Source organism: Protopterus annectens, chromosome 13.part0, assembly GCF_019279795.1.
Source record: "Protopterus annectens isolate FY-2018-M chromosome 13.part0, PAN1.0, whole genome shotgun sequence".
In the NCBI taxonomy this organism is placed as follows: domain Eukaryota; kingdom Metazoa; phylum Chordata; order Ceratodontiformes; family Protopteridae; genus Protopterus; species Protopterus annectens.
This window is the reverse complement of record NC_056747.1, coordinates 968,337,231-968,354,376: the sequence shown is the minus strand read 5'-3', so window position 1 is coordinate 968,354,376 and position 17,146 is coordinate 968,337,231. Positions and strand designations below refer to the sequence as shown.

Below are 17,146 nucleotides of genomic sequence, written 5' to 3'. Positions count from 1 at the left end.
GAAAGAAAAGAACGGATGATGGAATTCAATGTACATTCTTCCTGTGGAAGAAACAAAATATATAACATTCGTGACCCTTATAGAAAAACTGAAAGACGCTTATTAGAACTAAGTAGAAACCAAAATTTGATTGACAAGTATGTAAATATAACTTCATATTACAGTCAGTTGAAAAGACATTCTAACATGGCAAAACCTCCATTTTTTAAAAATCCCTGCTCCCCTGCTGGCTATCTTGCCTTATATTCATGGCTAGTTGACCTATTCAGTCCCCAGAAGAGGGTTACAGCCCTTTTGCACCACCAGGGTGAAAGCTGTGTGAAATGGGAACAGAAACTGTCATCCTCATATCAAGGATTCAGTGCCCTCTGCGTACTCCCTCCCTGAGGTAACTTGCAAACCTCACAATTCCTGCAGAGGAGACATGCACAGTACAGCACATGCCAACTCCATGCCTAAACAGTACATTACTGCAATGTGGACTCATTAAGTTCATCACTACAGCTGATATACCGCCACACATGCAGATCTCACTAGTGCAGTGAGCCAAGCCACTACCCTTCCTTGAGGATATGAGAATTAGAGCTGGCCACTTGCTCCCATCCTCACTTACTTGGTTCCTCAAGTACACATACAAATAAACAGGTGCTTTCTATGGTAGAGTCAGAGCTTTGTCTCTCTGTAGCATAGGTGCAGACACAAAACCTGTGATTTGTATTCACTTTTTCTCAGCAGTCCTAATATATAAAGACTAAACTTCTGAAAAGCTCTTTTTGAATAATGCTGCACATAAAAACAATAATCTGTCATTTTGCTTTAAAATTTGAAGATTTATGGATTGCTCTTCATACAGATGAGATCATTACAGATGTGCAAATATGACATTTGCTAGCATTCTATCAGATTTCTGAGACCTTCTCTCAAATTTCTAAGTTGAATGCTGTGTCTGGCATCTGTACAACACATACATTTTGTACATTATTAGAAACACAATCATAAACAGTGGAATACTTTTCAGTACAAGTAGAATAGTGTACTTTGTATACATAAAGAGAATATTTTTACATTTTATTCAGTACAACTGATAGGTATTTCTAGTACATTTAACTTGTGTGGCTTTACACGATTCTGTAAATGCTGGGTTAGCATAATCTTTATTTAATTTCAACAACAACATCTTGATTCTTTAATTGCCAGTTTAGTGTAACCTTTATTAATTTCCTTTCATAGATGATTGCACACAGACCTGTACATACATAATCTCCATTTTCTTTAAGGCTATAACCAGTTTTACAGGCAAGCTTTCTGTTATGTTTTGTTAATCAAATACAAGATATTCTCACAATGCAAGAAGCTTGACCAAAGTATAAGAATATATACACCTTATATATTATTTTAATATATATTAACTTTTGTATATATTCTAGACAGAATAATTATTAATAGATGTTTGGTGGATAAAAACACAGGTTTGTTGATATACTGTGACATACAATATTTTTATTATGCATTCTTGTCTAATAAATTCATGTTTGATTAAGTTGGGTCTATATTTATTTCCTCACGCCAAACACTTAATAGCCTAGTTCTGTTCAGTGAAAATTATGGTTTATAGCATAGTAATATTACATGTGGTTAGTTTAATGGACTCAATTTATATTTTGTTTCCTTACAGGAAGAGCATTTCTGTCTGCTCTTTTTAGTAATGATGCACCCGACCTGTAACTTTGGGCAGATGTTAATATTTTTTTCAGATTGATACATCTTACTAACTCTTGGTACTAGTATTCTTGTTAAAGTGTCTTCATGGAAATTGTTTGTGGCTGACGGAGCTTGCATCAGAACATGTACACAAGAGTTTAATCATTACTGTGGCTGTTCTTCATTTATGTACACATTCTCCCCCAAATAATATCTGTTATCATGTTTATTAAAGTGAAGGATTCCTATTGCCTATATCTGGCTTTTACTACACATTCTCCCCCAAATAATATCTGTTATCATGTTTATTAAAGTGAAGGATTCATATTGCTTATATCTGGCTATTACTACACATTCTCCCCCAAATAATATCTGTTATCATGTTTATTAAAGTGAAGGATTCATACTGCCTATATCTGGCTATTACTTCATTATCAAACAGACAATGAAAGAATGTAAGGATGAAATCAGTAGTTAACTGCACCTTCCTTCATATACATACAGTTGGGTTCTGTTAGGCAACATCATGGTTTATATCTTCATTTACATGATTGTAATGGACCACACTTATACCTAATTTCCACACGGGATAAGGATTTCTGGACTCTTATCTGGCAAAACACTTCTCTGTGTTTTCTTGTGTGATTTCATAACAATCATTTAAAATTTTAATGTCAGTGTTTTACTCTGCTTTTCATTATGTTTCCCTAACTCTCTTCTTAATCAGTTGTCCAACCTCCTAAACCCCTTAGTCATCACATGGTGATTGATATTAATAATTATTACATTCTGATAGTTTTATTTTAAAGTAAAGATTACTCTTGTTGATTTCTCACAATTTCTCATTATAACATTTGTAACTGCAATGCTTACCTAGTATACAAGCCCCACTATGCACCTTTTCTTCAGCACTACTTGAAAGCAATACTTTTACAGCAGTTGTTCCACATGCAGTTTTTGAGCACTACAGGTATTGCTGGAACTGACACTAATCATTTGATTGTAACACTGGAGCAGTGCAATATTTATAATGTACAATTTCAAAAATGCTTGCTACACCCAGCATGCTGTGAATCTTACAGACTTCCTTTTAGGAATCCCTCAGTAATCAGAAACTCTCAGTGGTAAACTGAATAGCTTTTCCGTATTATAGCTCCTTCCTCCCAAGAAATCACCTAGGGACATCCCCAGTTCTGTTTTGCTGTCCTTAAGGTGGCTAAGTGAAATTTTGAAAGTAAATCCACTGAAAACTAAAACTGTGGGGTGATTCTCTTCCCTCATGGCAGCAGTAAGCAAATGTCTTGAACAATCCAACTTTCGTCAGTACTTCCCATTTCCTCTACAGTTTATGAATTTAACTAACCTTCCAATAGTAGAGTTGCTATGCTATTAAAATGGGCTAAATAAAATAAGATCAGTCTACAACATTGCCTCTGTACACTCAAAGTCTAGTCTATCTGCCATTTCAACCTAACAAAGACAATAGAGAAAATATATACAACAGAGCTCGATGGATGCTTACATTTCACTCATCCTTTCGGTCTTATTGGAATTACATTGCTTTCCTAGAAAAAGGACCTATGTTATCAGCCATTTAAGGAGAACTTTTATAGCTGGTCTACCTTGTACTTACTTTATTACCTCCCAGATAATTAAATATTGGAAGAGATTTTGTAGACGTTATGGAACTTCTGTTTTTGTTTTCACCAGTCTGCTGCAGGTCTATTTATAAGCTTTTGAAAATACTTCCAACTTCATGCATAACTAGCCAGTTTTATTGTAAGGGAACTGCTCTCAGTCTTTTGACCTCTCTGTAAGAAGAACCAGCACATCTGTCTTGTGCATGCCTGCTAAGTGTAGTAATAACTAATTGTTTTGTAAGAAGGACCAGCACGTCTATCTTGTGCATGCCTGCTAAGTGTAGTAATAACTAATTGTTTTTGCTGAACAAAATCACACCTTCTAACAATTAGCTGGAAGCAATTAATTTATTAGTATTTGTTAAATGGAGAGGAGCACTATCGACATGGATCTTCTCCAGACTTTGCCTAGGGGCACTGTCTAGTTAAATGACGTCTTCAGAGCTGCATGGTAGGCAAATGAAGGCTGAGAGTCTCAAAAATGGACTACTGAATTCAGATCATAACCATCTTGTAACCTTAATCCTCTGAAATAAATATAGTCTTTTAAAAACTGTATGTCTCAAGTAATTAGTCTTCAAATTATTAACCTTTCGATTGTCTTTACTTGATGGATGGTGTTTCTTGCAGTGTTGCAACTCAGACTTACTGAGTGTTAGGCATTTATACATCTCTTACAGGTTTTGCATAGATTCATAGATTGTTACTAGGCTAACAATCCAGGGGGCTTTTAGCCAAGTTTTCCCAAAAGAACAATGATGTCCTTTATCCAAACAAGACATTGAGGGCCAGGCATTTGCAAACTACATTTGTCCATAAGGGACATGGGTGCCAGGCCCAGTATAAATTTTATGTTTCCCATCTACAGGTCTAGGTTGCACATAAATTGGGTAATAGACAAACTCAGCTTTACATGGATGGGAAACCTGTTCCATATGAAGGGTGATCTCTGGGACACATATCTGTCTCTCCAGCATGTTCCATTTAAGTCATGGACAAAATTCAGGTCCCTAGACCTTGTATTTCTGGTACTGTTTGACTTATGAATATGTAGGAGATTCGAGAGTCTTAAGTGTTGGTTTTGTGGATGCCTTGTAAGCTCGGCATAGATCACCCCTCAGCAATCTATAGGAGACTGAGTAGTGGGAAAGGGTTTAAAGTGTTTTGCATAAGGCAGGTTTGTTACTCCTTATATATTTTTTGTAAGGAACTTTAGTTGCTGCATATGCCTGGTCATGTACCTACCAAAGAGGGCACTGTAGTCTATGATTGGTCTGATAATGGCAGAGTACTGTGGGAAATGACCTGTTTGGACCTAGATGCCATGCCGTTTGCCCTTACTTATAAGTTGCAGAACATAAATGGATTTCCTCACCACTGTGGCCACATGGTGGTCGAAGGTAAGGATACTATCTATGATTGTACCCAGATCCCTGACCAATGAGTCAACTCTTAGGGGTGGTATCATCAGCATGGTAATTAGCCGAGATGGATAACTTCCCAAAGGGTACAATTATGCATTTCCTGGCTTTGAGTTTAAAACCATGGCTTTGGCATCATTTTATAGTTAGAGACAGGCCTTCTTGAAGAATGCTAGCATCTGCAGAGAAGTCTGTGATGACACACAGGTTGCAATCATCTACTAACTTCGTTGCCCATAAACCATCAGTGTTTGCTTCCATGTCAGAGAAATAGATGCCAAAAATTAACCAGCCCAGTACCAAGCCCAGGGTGACCCAACTACTGACTGGCCTCTAGGTGGAGGTTGCCTCACCTATTTGACCTCCTGGGTCCTATCAGTAAGCCAGATGGCTATCCTGTGGGTAATAAAAGAGATTACCTAATTTAGTGAGCTTGTCTATAATGCCTGAGTGGGGTATTGTATCAAAAACCTTGGCCAAGTTGAGGTAAGCTGTGTGCACAGTCTTGTCCTCATCTATTGGTTTAGTGACCTTATCAAAGAAGTCCACCAAATTTAATAGGCATGACCTTCCTTTAACAAAGCTGAACTGTGATGGGTCCATCATTTACAGGTTACCTATGTCCTCTTTTATCATGTCCTTGATGAGTCATTCTATGGCATTACATTTGAGGCAGGTCAGACTTATGGGCCTGTAGTTACCCATATCAGTGGTTGGACCTCCTTTGTGCAGCAGAATGACTGTAGCCATCTTCCATTCATTGGGCACAAAACCAGACTGTAGGCTCCAGCTGAAAAGTGATTCAATTAGACTAGAGAGGTCATGTTTTATGCTATTTAGTGAGCATCCTGGGATGTTATCGGGGCTGATGGTTGCAGTATTTTTGGCCTTGAACAGTGCATTAATGACCTCTTCCATAGTACTGGTTGGAGGGATTGTTGCATGTGGTATATCCTTTGGACTACTGGGAGTGGAGGAGAAATTAGAGCTGAACCTGTCAGCCAAAGGGTTCAGTGTGGGTGATGCCATTTACAATACGTTATGCACATTGTTTTATATTTCCCTTGAGGTTATGAACAAAGCTGTAGAAAGCTTTGTGGTTGTCCTTTGCCTGAGAATCCATTTTTTCTTCAAATTTAGCATTTGAAATATTAATTAACTCTCTTAACTGTCAGGGTTTTTTTAGTATGTTAGGCTCTGTTCCTCCTACGCTTAGCCAATACTTGTTTTGTTTGTTTTATAACTGATTGATACTGTAATTCCATCAGGGTTGCTTGTCTTTTTTTTTTTATACGAGTTGGCACAGCTCGTTGTATGCAGCTATCGATATGACTGTAGATGAATTTTATTTTTGTAATTTTTCTATCATCATAGCCTATTGCTGTAGAAATATTAGTTTAATTTTGAAAAATACCAGGCAAAATCTGAACAACACAGTAACCTTTAATTACTGTGTTGGATAGATTTTGCCTAATGTTTTATTAATCTGTGGATTGGCAGTTTCAGGGGAAATGCTGATTTTTTTTTTAGTTTACTTGTACAAATTTTTTTCCAAAAGTGTTTTGTAAATTAATATAAAACTGTAATATTTCTGTTTCACAAAAAAAGTACAGCTCCACATAAATCTCCTTTTTATGCACTTCTCTCCATCAGTTTTTACATTTGCTCTTATTTTTCATTCTTACTATAGTAACTGCCAAGGGTAGTAGATCGATAAACGTAATCCTCTTTATTTATATTTCCTTTCCACCCCCATTGTTATGTGTACTTGCCATAGTCTCTTTTTCATAAATAAAACTTCTAATCAAATTGTGTCTGCTGGCAATTTAATGATGGTCTGGCCTTTTACCAAAATCTGAGTCCCGGGATGAGTGCCTTATAAATCACATACGTGTGGGCATATATTTTCATTCCATTAAGGTGTCTTTCCTTCTTATTGTATTAGCAATATTATAACTGTACCCATTTGGAACCTATGTAGTCCTACAACTGCCTGTACTATATAAGTATCAGGAATGTTTTCTTCACACAGGTGCCTGATTATTTTCAAGGGGGCAGCAGTCTGATAATACCCTTATATTTGGTTACAGCAGGCTCACAAAATTGTCAAATGTAGCAGTCTTTAAGAGTCAAATAACTGACAAAATGGACCCACCACTAGAGTTCCGCATCAATAAACAAAAACTAGCAATGAAAAATAAGATGTGAAAAATGCTAAGGTCAGAATTATACCTTTAATAATACAATACTGATGAAAGTACTCAATGTTGTATTATTAGAGGTTTAGCTCTGATGCTGGTGTGCATTTCAGGTTTGTTAATTTTGAAATTAACAGTGCTGGCAGCAATGCTGTAAGAAGGATTCAACAGTGCCTCTAATTTGTTGATACTTTGTACCACTATCTGGCTAGGCAGGAATAAAAACAGTATAACAAAGATATATGTTTGCAAACTGAATAACAGAGATATGTATTTGCTGTTTAAAAATATAAATAAACAGTTTAAAACAACTTTTATCATTCAACTACCACCTAGCCTGGAGCTTTGAGGTACTTAATCATTGATTGCTGAGGAGTGAGATAGGATTATTTATCCTATTCATACTGTCTATGTAAACCTGAAAGCTGCTGAAAATATACATTCATAGGTGCCTGCTGTAACATACAGACAGGACCTTGAGTAAGTGACCCAGGCAGCTGATTCACCTACAAACTGCAGTCCACTAGTGCACAGTAGGAGTTTTCCAGCTCACTCAAGTTTAGACAGGAGCAATGACACGCCAACAACTGCCTCAGCTGCTTTGTTACTGCTCTGAGCTTCTTCAGCAAAGATCACAAACTCATTTTTGAAAGACTAATGTTTCTTTAGACTTGCTCAAAACTCATATTATTGTTATTCTTGAGTACAAGCTCTAAACTCTCATGGTACTATACATTTAACTTTCCAGTAACTGACTTGGTATTAAACTGCATTCAGTTCATGTAATCCCTGTAATATCTGCTCATGTGGATCAAAACAGTGCTGACATTTCATGGCACGCAAAAGAGCAAAGTCGCTTTTACATATGTAATTGCAAAAGCTCTTAGTCAATTAGCACTTCATAATGAAATGCTAGATGGTTAATAACAGCTTGTACAATGATGTCTATGCAGAGAAGGTGTCTACATGCTCTTACATAGCCACTGGGTTTTTAGTGAACTAGGCTTTCATCCTCTAACTGTACAAGTGGCCACATACCTGATAAGTGTGGAAGTTCTCATTGGGGAGTGCATGGCTGCACATGCGTGCGACATAGACAGAACAGTGATGGGGATCACATTAATAGTAGGCCCCCCTGCAGCAAGGCAATAATGTGTCAGACATTTTTTTTACTTAGAAACTGACAAGCCATAGATTTTCCAGTATGTAGTTTTGTTTTTATGAATATCATGATAAAATAGTGGAATATGATGTAATGTTCAGTGCACAGCTTTACAATATAGGCAGGAATGTTAAAAACTGGATAAAATAGGAAGATATGCTGCCTACCAACTGTCTCAGTCTTTCTGTGATTGGTGTGCCCCAGCTACCTTATGTGTCATCATTTTATCAGCCACTCATCTTTACCAACTTTTGCTGAATTCCACCTTCATTTCAAGCCAACAATCTTTCAATTTATTACATATTTCTTGTATGTATTACAACAGGAGCTGCAAACAGCAATCTTTGTATTGATGGCAGCAGAAACTTGTAGTGCCATGTGGTTGGAACAACTGCAAATTGATGGAATTGTTCCCATCATTTTGTTTGAAGGAAGCGCATTCAGTGGTCACTGTACAGAACATATAACAGGTGAACACATCTTAACACTACGGAAAGCAAACATTCACCCTCACTTCTACATCTAGACAGTACCATCACCTGTGGTTATGAAGATGACAGCACTGATGATCCACTATGGACAAAAGCAGCTATCTTCCTTCGAATCAGTGCATCGTTCATCTCTCAGGCAATATGTATGCTAAGTCACCTGTGAATCCAAGTTGTTATTAGTGCAGAACACAGCAGTTTTCTTTTTTTTTTTTGAGAGTCAATGCTCAGTTTTCTGTTCAAGTCTTCAACAAAACACCTTTTATTGACACATGAGGTCCAAAAAGCACACCAGCAGACCAAGCCAGAATGACCAACATGACATGGCTATCACTGAAATGGCACTCTCTCTTCTACTGAAGTCCTGGCATAACTTGATCTGTACAAACACGGCACTGTCTTTTCTGCAGAGGTCCTGGAATGACACGGTCATTGTAGGTATGGTTGTCTGTCATTTGAGGTAAGCAAAACTCCTGCAAATATTTACATGCACAGTGGAAAGCATTGTTTGTAACACTGTTGCTTTCTCCCTTTTAATGTTATGGATTTGTGCTAAAACTGTGTTGACTTGCCCCTGTTTACAATACCAGTGACTCAGGTTTCATTAAAGGCCCAACCACTAGAAGGCTGGTTGTGTTGTGGTGGGTAATCAGTGATACCCTCCTCACCTTTTCTGGGGGAAGAGCCGAGTGGATCCCTTTCACCCTGTCACAATGTCAGTGTGACAACTCATGGAAGGCATCGTAGGTAAAACAGGTTATATCAGGGGATGAGGCATGAGCAGGTAACCACTCCCACAATGCAATATATCAAGTGTGACAGGGAAATGGCCATGGGACAATGCAAAGACACTTAACTACACTGTCACAAGGACCAAGGAAGGTAGCACTCACCTCTTATATCAATAAATGTTTGAACTGTGGACAGTAGAAAGATTTCCCATTTATCAAAAGTCAGTGTGGGGAGGCATAAAAACAAAACTCTAACAGCATGTTGACAGGTACACCACGATCAGCATGGGGTGCTACTTGCCAATAAAGTAGAAGAAAATGCTCCCCATGCTGCCATTGAATGTGCTGCTTTCAGGTAGTTCACTCTTGACCTTTTAAAAATTCACCCAGTTTAGTTTGTGATGTAACCATGTTACTGCATTAGTACTATTGACCAAGGCAAATTAATACTCAATATTATTAGGTAATGCTTACTTTCATGCAATTAAAACAGTAATAAAATGCAACGTTTATAACAAATTATTTAAGAAAATACTGTCAAAAGAAGCAGCGTTTAATAAAGAAAGAGAAAGTCACACAAGTGTTTTGAAAGAATATCTTCTGTTTTATTGTCACAAATTATGATGTTTAATTCTGCACAAAAATAACAATACGAAGTTTCCTTTGTCGAAATAATATTGCATTAAATAAAAATGACACTTTCTGTATGCATTCCAGAAAGAAATATGATACACACATCAGACACCCCAATGAGTTTTGCTTTCATGTATCCTACATTATAAATGTTTGGGAATTGCATTTGTTTATTTTCAGGCGACAGTAGTTGCAAATTTTGAAACATTCAAACATCCAGGCGGTGAATGAATAAATGAATTACCTGGATCTAACAAATGTCTTGAAAAAAAAAATAACACAGAGAAAAGGAAAACATATGTAACGAAATTTGAAAACAAGGAAATGAGTTAGTCTTCTGAAGTGATAAACAACGTACAGTTTACTGTTATCTTACTAGATTAGATAAGAAAAATGCAAACAGTGAAATTGTTTTGTTGTTAAACGGCAACAGAGAATAAACAATGAAACCGCTGCTGAAAAGTTAAAGCACATACACTAAAACAAACAAACAGATAGTATCTGTGTGTGACTGAATATAAACAGTGTTACCATTTTTATGCAGATGAGTGTATGGGTGTGCACGTAGGCAGTAGCCTTACCTTCGACTGCCATGTAGCCACAGTGGTGAGGAAATCCTTTTATGTTGCACAACTTAAAAGTAAGGGCATGACATCTTGGTCCAAAGAGGTCATTATCCCACTGTACTCCGCCCATATCAGACCTCTCATACACTACAATGCTCCCTTTGGTATGTACCTGATCAGGCATATGTAACAACTGCAGCAACCTCAGAGGTTCCTCACAAAAGGAATATAAAGTGTAACCAACTTGGCTTATGCAGAGCACCTTAAAACCCTTTCCCACTACTCAGTCTCCTACAAATTGCTGAGGGATAATCTATGCCTGGCTTACAAGACATCCACAAAAAACACAGTTATGACTCTCAGTCATATTCATAAGTCAAAGAATAGCAGAAATACAAGGTCTGGAGACCTGAATTTTGTTTGTGACTTAAACTGAACATGCTGGAGAGACAGATACATGTCCCAGGGACTGCTCCTCCTATGGAACAGGTTTCCCATCCAAGTGAAGCTGAGTTTGTCTACTACTCAGTTTAAGCACAACCTAGACCAGTGGAGGGGGAATAGAAAATTTACACTGGGCCTGGCACTCATGTCCCTCATGGACAGAGGTAGCTTATAAATGCCTGGCCCTCAGTGTCCTATTTGGATACAGGACATTGTTATTCTTTTGGGAAAACTTTGTTATGATTAGAAAGGCCCTTCAGGTCATTAGTCTAGTAGCAATCAATGAATCTATGATAACCTGGCAAGCAGAGCCATTCTGTTTCACTTTTTATTTTTATTTATTTTTTGCATAACTGTACTTTTTTCTGTTTTGATATAAAATGTTATTACTTCTGGTGCTGTACTATAAACCATACTGAAACATGGATAAATGTATCCAACATTATAAAATGGCAAAGTGAGAATCCTAATATATATGTACAATGTATTCCTAGTGTGTCAAATGACACCTTAATTGAATGAAACTGGAACTGTTACTTACATCAAGTTCTAGTTTCATCGCATTTTTTATTTTGATATAATACTGCAATTGTAAGTAATTGAACTGTTATTAGGTTTGGGGGTTCAGGGATTTTGGAGAGCTAGATTTGTTTTTCAGGGGTATTTTTACATAGCGTGGCAGCAGGTGCTGTTCTATATGCCCCCGGAATAATGTGGCAAGGAGAATTTCCCTTATTCTGGAGTAATTATATATAAACTTATGGAGGTGGAGATACAAGGGGAGTTGATGGATATTTTCCAGTGCATCTCCTTCTGATAAAGGTGAAATTTAATAATGTACCATGTACTTGCATTTATCATCTTCATAAAAACAACTTTTTGAACAAAGTGTTGAAGGGAAATGGACAAATCAGTAGCTCTCTATCAGCAATCCACACAAGTGGGAGAGACGGGAATTAGGGTGCTTTGTTCAGTGACAAGAAGTCAAGAAACAAGTTCAAATAATAAAGGATGGTTTTAAAATGAGAAAAATATTAAAGATGTCAATATGCACTAATAAAGGGCAACTGATGAAATTACAAACATCGCAAGGGCAATCCTTGTAGTTACCTAACTGAAAGTACAGATGTAAGGAATATACAATAAGTCACAGTTTACAGTATCTTGGAAAATGTTCTCCCTTTTTTGGTGTACAGTCATCTCACAGTATTACAACCAACAGGTGGGGGCATATCCCCCCACACACTGGGGGAGGGGTACAATTCCCAAATCACTTAAAGTTGTAACACAAGTTTCAGAATTTTGGATTACTTGTTTGAACTGCAGTTTAATTTTTTTAAAAGGCTGGAATTTACAGAACTCAGTCTTACACTTTTGATAGGGATCCACTTATAAAAGCAAATCTAACCATTCCGAAACTTCAGGACTAATAAAATATTGGATGCTTTTTACACTATCAAATAATTTCACTGCACAAACATTTGGACAAGATCAACGGACTGAATGAACGATTTGATTTTGTTCTTTTACATAGGGGGGCAAATTATCTTTGTGGGGCCCACCTTGGCAGCATAGATAAATACAGAAAAGCTACTGTGCTTGTAAAATTTGTGATTTATTCACATTTTCTTTAGTATAATGATCTCAGCCCAGTCAGAAATTTCCAGTTTGGTCTACTATGCTCTGATATAGATCTTGGGGAAATTTCATAGTGTGTGTGTGTGTGTGTGTGTGTGTGTGTGTGTGTGTGTGTGTGTGTGTGTGTGTGTGTGTGTGTGTGTGTGTGTGTGTGTGTGTGTGTGTGTGTGTGTGTGTGTGTGTGTGTGTGTGTGTGTGTGTGTGTGTGTGTGTGTGTATTTGTGTGTGTGTGTGTGTGTGTGTGTGTGTGTGTGTGTGTGTATGTGTGTGTGTGTGTGTGTGTGTATGTGTGTGTGTGTGTGTGTGTGTGTGTGTGTGCGCGTGTGTGTGTGTGTGTGTATATGTGTGTGTGTGTGTGTGTGTGTGTGTGTGTGTCTGTGTGTGTGTGTGTGTGTGTGTGTGTACGCATGTGTGTGCATGCATGTGGGTGCGTGTGTGTATGTGAATACACGTGCATGTCTATGTTTTGATTCACAGTGTTAAACTACACACAAAACATTTTATTTTTTTACATTAGGTTCAATATTTAGTAATGATGGGACCACTACATGTGGAATGTTTCCCTGTCCAAAATTGCTAGTCTGAGATGGTGGTCTCTCAATAACAGCACACAAATAAAATTTACTAACCCAGCGTAAGGGGCTTTGCCTTATACCCTTCACTAAATATACCAACTATGAGTTCATAGCATCTTGCTGTATAAGTTGTATTTAGCTATCAGGAAGTTTCAGGAGACCACAGCTTCAGTCCAACAGCTAATGAAATTGGAATTTGGTCCTGAGTGCCATTGGATCCTCAGCATAGAATACAAATGGTTGCAGGGAGACAGGCAGAAATAGGGAATGTAGTTAAAGCGTACAGCAATGAGAACTTGGATGGATATCTTTATTTAGCAGGGGTTTTGCCCCCATACATCATAAATACAAAGCATAACCTTGGCTAAATATAGTCATCTCTGAGCTTGTGTCAAAAGGAAAAACTGAAACTTCTTAAGGTCAGTATTGTTTGCCAGTACTACTTGTCACAACCTTCTAGGCTCTTATCATGTCAGTTTTTTCATTAAACAGGCAATGTAATACAGTCCTTAGTTTTAAACCGGCATTCCTCCTGTCACTACAATTAACTTCTTTTTATGTTATCAAAGCACTGAACTGCCATTGCAAAGTCAAATTCTTTGATTGTAGGCCCGTCAATGGCAATTTTCATTATATTGGATAATCCTTCATGTTTTACCAGACTGCACCTTTGATTTGCCATTTGTTTTACTTTATTAATTTTTTCATACAAGAATGATCCCACTGGCAATGCCAAAACTATTCCAGCAAGGGTAGAAAAATCAGGAAACAGTTCATGCATTTCAGAGTCTGTATGAACCAACTTGACACACAGGTCCTTGAAAGATAATTGTCTAACACTGAAAACAATCCGCTTGAACAAAGGAAAATCATTCATAGCTCTTTCTCCAACAACTGCTTGGGAATACTGGGCTAAAAGATAACAAAGCTCATCATTTCCATATTGTCCAATGTCATCTAATGATCGTGGATATGCCTTGGGATTAAAAATAACAGAGAATGAATTTAAGGTATCCAGGACTTGATTAGGAAACCTGTCCTGCAAATTTCCACATATGCTTTCAAGATACATTTTCTTTAATTGTTCAAAACTTTTAAGATATGCCTTATTAAAGTTATCACATTCTACCCCTTTATAATGAAACTTTGTATTTTCATAGTCATCTGCAGGACATGCATTCATTTCGTTAATAAACTTTTGTAAATGCTGGCCACTTGTGTGTTTATGCGCTATAAGAGTAGCAATTGTAGCACTGACAATTGGCTTAACCATAGAAAGATCAAGTTCTTCCATTTGGAAAAATCTACTAAGCTTCTGGAAAATGAGCAGGACATCTAACAGAAGTTTTGTAAAAGCAACAAACTGGAATGTCTTCAGTTCTTCACAGAGTCTAAATGCCATGGGGGATTTACCTGAATTATGTTCGAGGAATAAAATAAGTACTGGCCATGATGAATCTATGGCTTCCACGGCCTGTAATATGGAAGTCCAATGCACAGATCGGTGGTTCTCAATGTCAATCTCACACAAGTTTAGAACATGCTGAAGTTCCCAAAGACTGGCTTCCCCAGCTTCTAAATTTGAAGAAAGTCTGAACACTGCATCAACGGTTTCCTCATATTTCTTTATATATTCTATGTTTGTGACACTTGGAAACAATTCATTTTTTTGTGATACACAGTGAATCTCTGATAAAATAGGACAAAAATGTTTCAGTTCTTTTCCAACACCACTTGACTTATTAACCATCACTGAGGAGCCAATAGAACTCAACCAGGATAGCTTTACCATTGGAACATCAAGATATTTCATTACTTTTAGCACATTTTCCAAAACAATGTGACTGTCTGCAACAGGCAGTTCAAAGCTGCCTAGAAATATTATGGATATGTGCCCATCACAAGGGGAGATAGCTGTTGAAAACATTATAACATGTTGATGTCCCTTAACATTTACTGTGCCATCCAGAATAAGTCCAATAAATTGTGAAGTGTTCATCCTGTGCCTATCTTCATTCTGAAGTACTTTTACAATTGCTTCCTAAATTGAGTAATAAAATGTGTAAAATATAATGACTAATGAATAATGCATAAGCAAAGTCAAATTCAATTGGATATAAGCACATTAGTAAACAGACATTATTTTAGACCATGATAGTATTCAGACACTGGGCCTGCATTATTTACAAGATTAAAATGCACCATTATATACTATATTTTTTATGATTTATAATACCATGTTTTAGACAAATGTTACAAAGAAAAGTCATTCTAATAACTGAAACTATTTTAAAAAGTTTGAAGATGCAGAATTACCCACACGCACACACATATATTTATATATTTGCACGTCAGACTACTAATTTCTGGTTTATTCCCTAATTATTGGTGTCAGACTATTTCTAGAAGAGAAGCTTTGGCATCAGGCCATCAGCAGAAATGGCTCCTCCAATGGCAACTGTAGTAAATGAAATTGATCTTTTTCTAGCATAGCAGTGTTATGAGAAAAAGAAAGCTGATGAGATTGTGAAAGGTAATGATATAATGTAGGCCACCATCTCCAATACCTATTTTGTCTGCAACAGAAGATTCCAAGTAATGAGATGAAAATACCTAGGAGGTAATGTTTGGCTTCTGTAGCAATCTGTGTTTCATTGCCCCTTTTCTTATTTATCTTTTAATGACATAATACCATACCTGTTTTTGTTTCTCTGTTTTTCCATTATGACCCCCCCCTTATTTAACGTTGTACTCATTCATAATTTCTCATTTGCATTCTCACCTTCTCTCTGCCCTTGCCTTGGCATCCTACTTCCATATTTTTCACATACTCCCCTGTCTTTTTTCCTTATTAATAATCTCAGATTTGTATTCAGAAAAGATCAGTATTATAAGGGCTTTTTTATATACATATGTATTGACACTCTTTTGTTATTCATGTTGTTTAAATTTTGCTTATCATTCCACATGCCTGTATATTTGATTTCTGCATTATCTGGACTTGCCATTTACTCTGTGTGGTACTACCTATAAGTGAACTATAATTATTATCTTGTCTTTTTTATGCCTTGTACAGTAAAACCGCATCCTTTAGCTTTATCACTATTGTTGGAGATTTTGTTCCTGGACCTTAACTGCAAATTACTTCTTCACAGTTTAATCACACAGTTAACAGCACAAATAAACAATTGGTTGTAGTGGATTGAGGAACAATGCTTTAGTTTTGCTGGGTGCACATGGGAGCACTTGCTCAAACTAAAGTGTTCTTAGGAATGGATTTCAGTACCTGAAGCCTTCTAGAGTCTTCTAACAAAGGGTGACCCATGGAAGAGAATTGGCATCATGTGAAAAGTCAGTGATTTCCAGCTGGGAATGGAAATTTTCATCACTTCTTCCCCACTGCTGCATTTTAATATCCTCTGCTATGCAAAATGGTAAAGAGTTGTATCACTGTCAACATTTAAAGCCATAGCTCTCAACCTCCAATCTCCAAAATGTGGAACATCACCTCTCATAATGTCAAACAAATGGGTAAAATGTGGAACACTTACTAACAACTTTAACTAATACGCTCACAGGAGCAATAAACGATATTACCCAATTCATCAAAATAATGTTTTATAATCATAAATATGATTCAGTGTTATTCATCATGGGTATCGGTTAAAAAATGTCTTACCACTCAAAGTGGGGCTGAGCCTTGCAATGAGGAACTATGAAGAACCTGCATTTTTTTAATAATGAAAATATAGTTCCTCATAATGAGGTATATGTGAGAGATAAGTTTAGAGTTTCTCTAAGCTGCTTGAATATATAGTTTGGCATTTCACTAAGGAAAAGAGCTACAGAACTCCTCGCAGACTGCTGGCAGTGGCAGTCCGAATGGTGTCTACCTGTGCAAATGTGTCACTACTGAAAATGGTTTCTTTCCTGCTTTTCTATGTCCTCC

At 37.1% G+C, this 17,146-nt stretch overlaps 2 protein-coding genes across 3 annotated transcripts in view; both read right to left on the bottom strand.

Moving 5' to 3' along the window:
- The window catches only part of ZNF385C (zinc finger protein 385C), a 1,443,898-nt gene that overhangs the window by 372,514 nt on the left and 1,054,238 nt on the right, over nucleotides 1–17,146 (bottom strand). The window lies entirely within an intron of this gene.
- The window catches only part of CCHR13.PART0H17orf113 (chromosome chr13.part0 C17orf113 homolog), a 63,944-nt gene continuing 59,802 nt past the window's right edge, over nucleotides 13,005–17,146 (bottom strand). For both annotated transcript variants that reach the window (XM_044054733.1, XM_044054732.1), the window contains exon 3: nucleotides 13,005–15,238. In XM_044054733.1, the coding sequence (XP_043910668.1) occupies nucleotides 13,742–15,238 (1,497 nt within the window). In that variant the 3' untranslated portion in view covers nucleotides 13,005–13,741. The remainder of the gene's footprint in view (nucleotides 15,239–17,146) is intronic.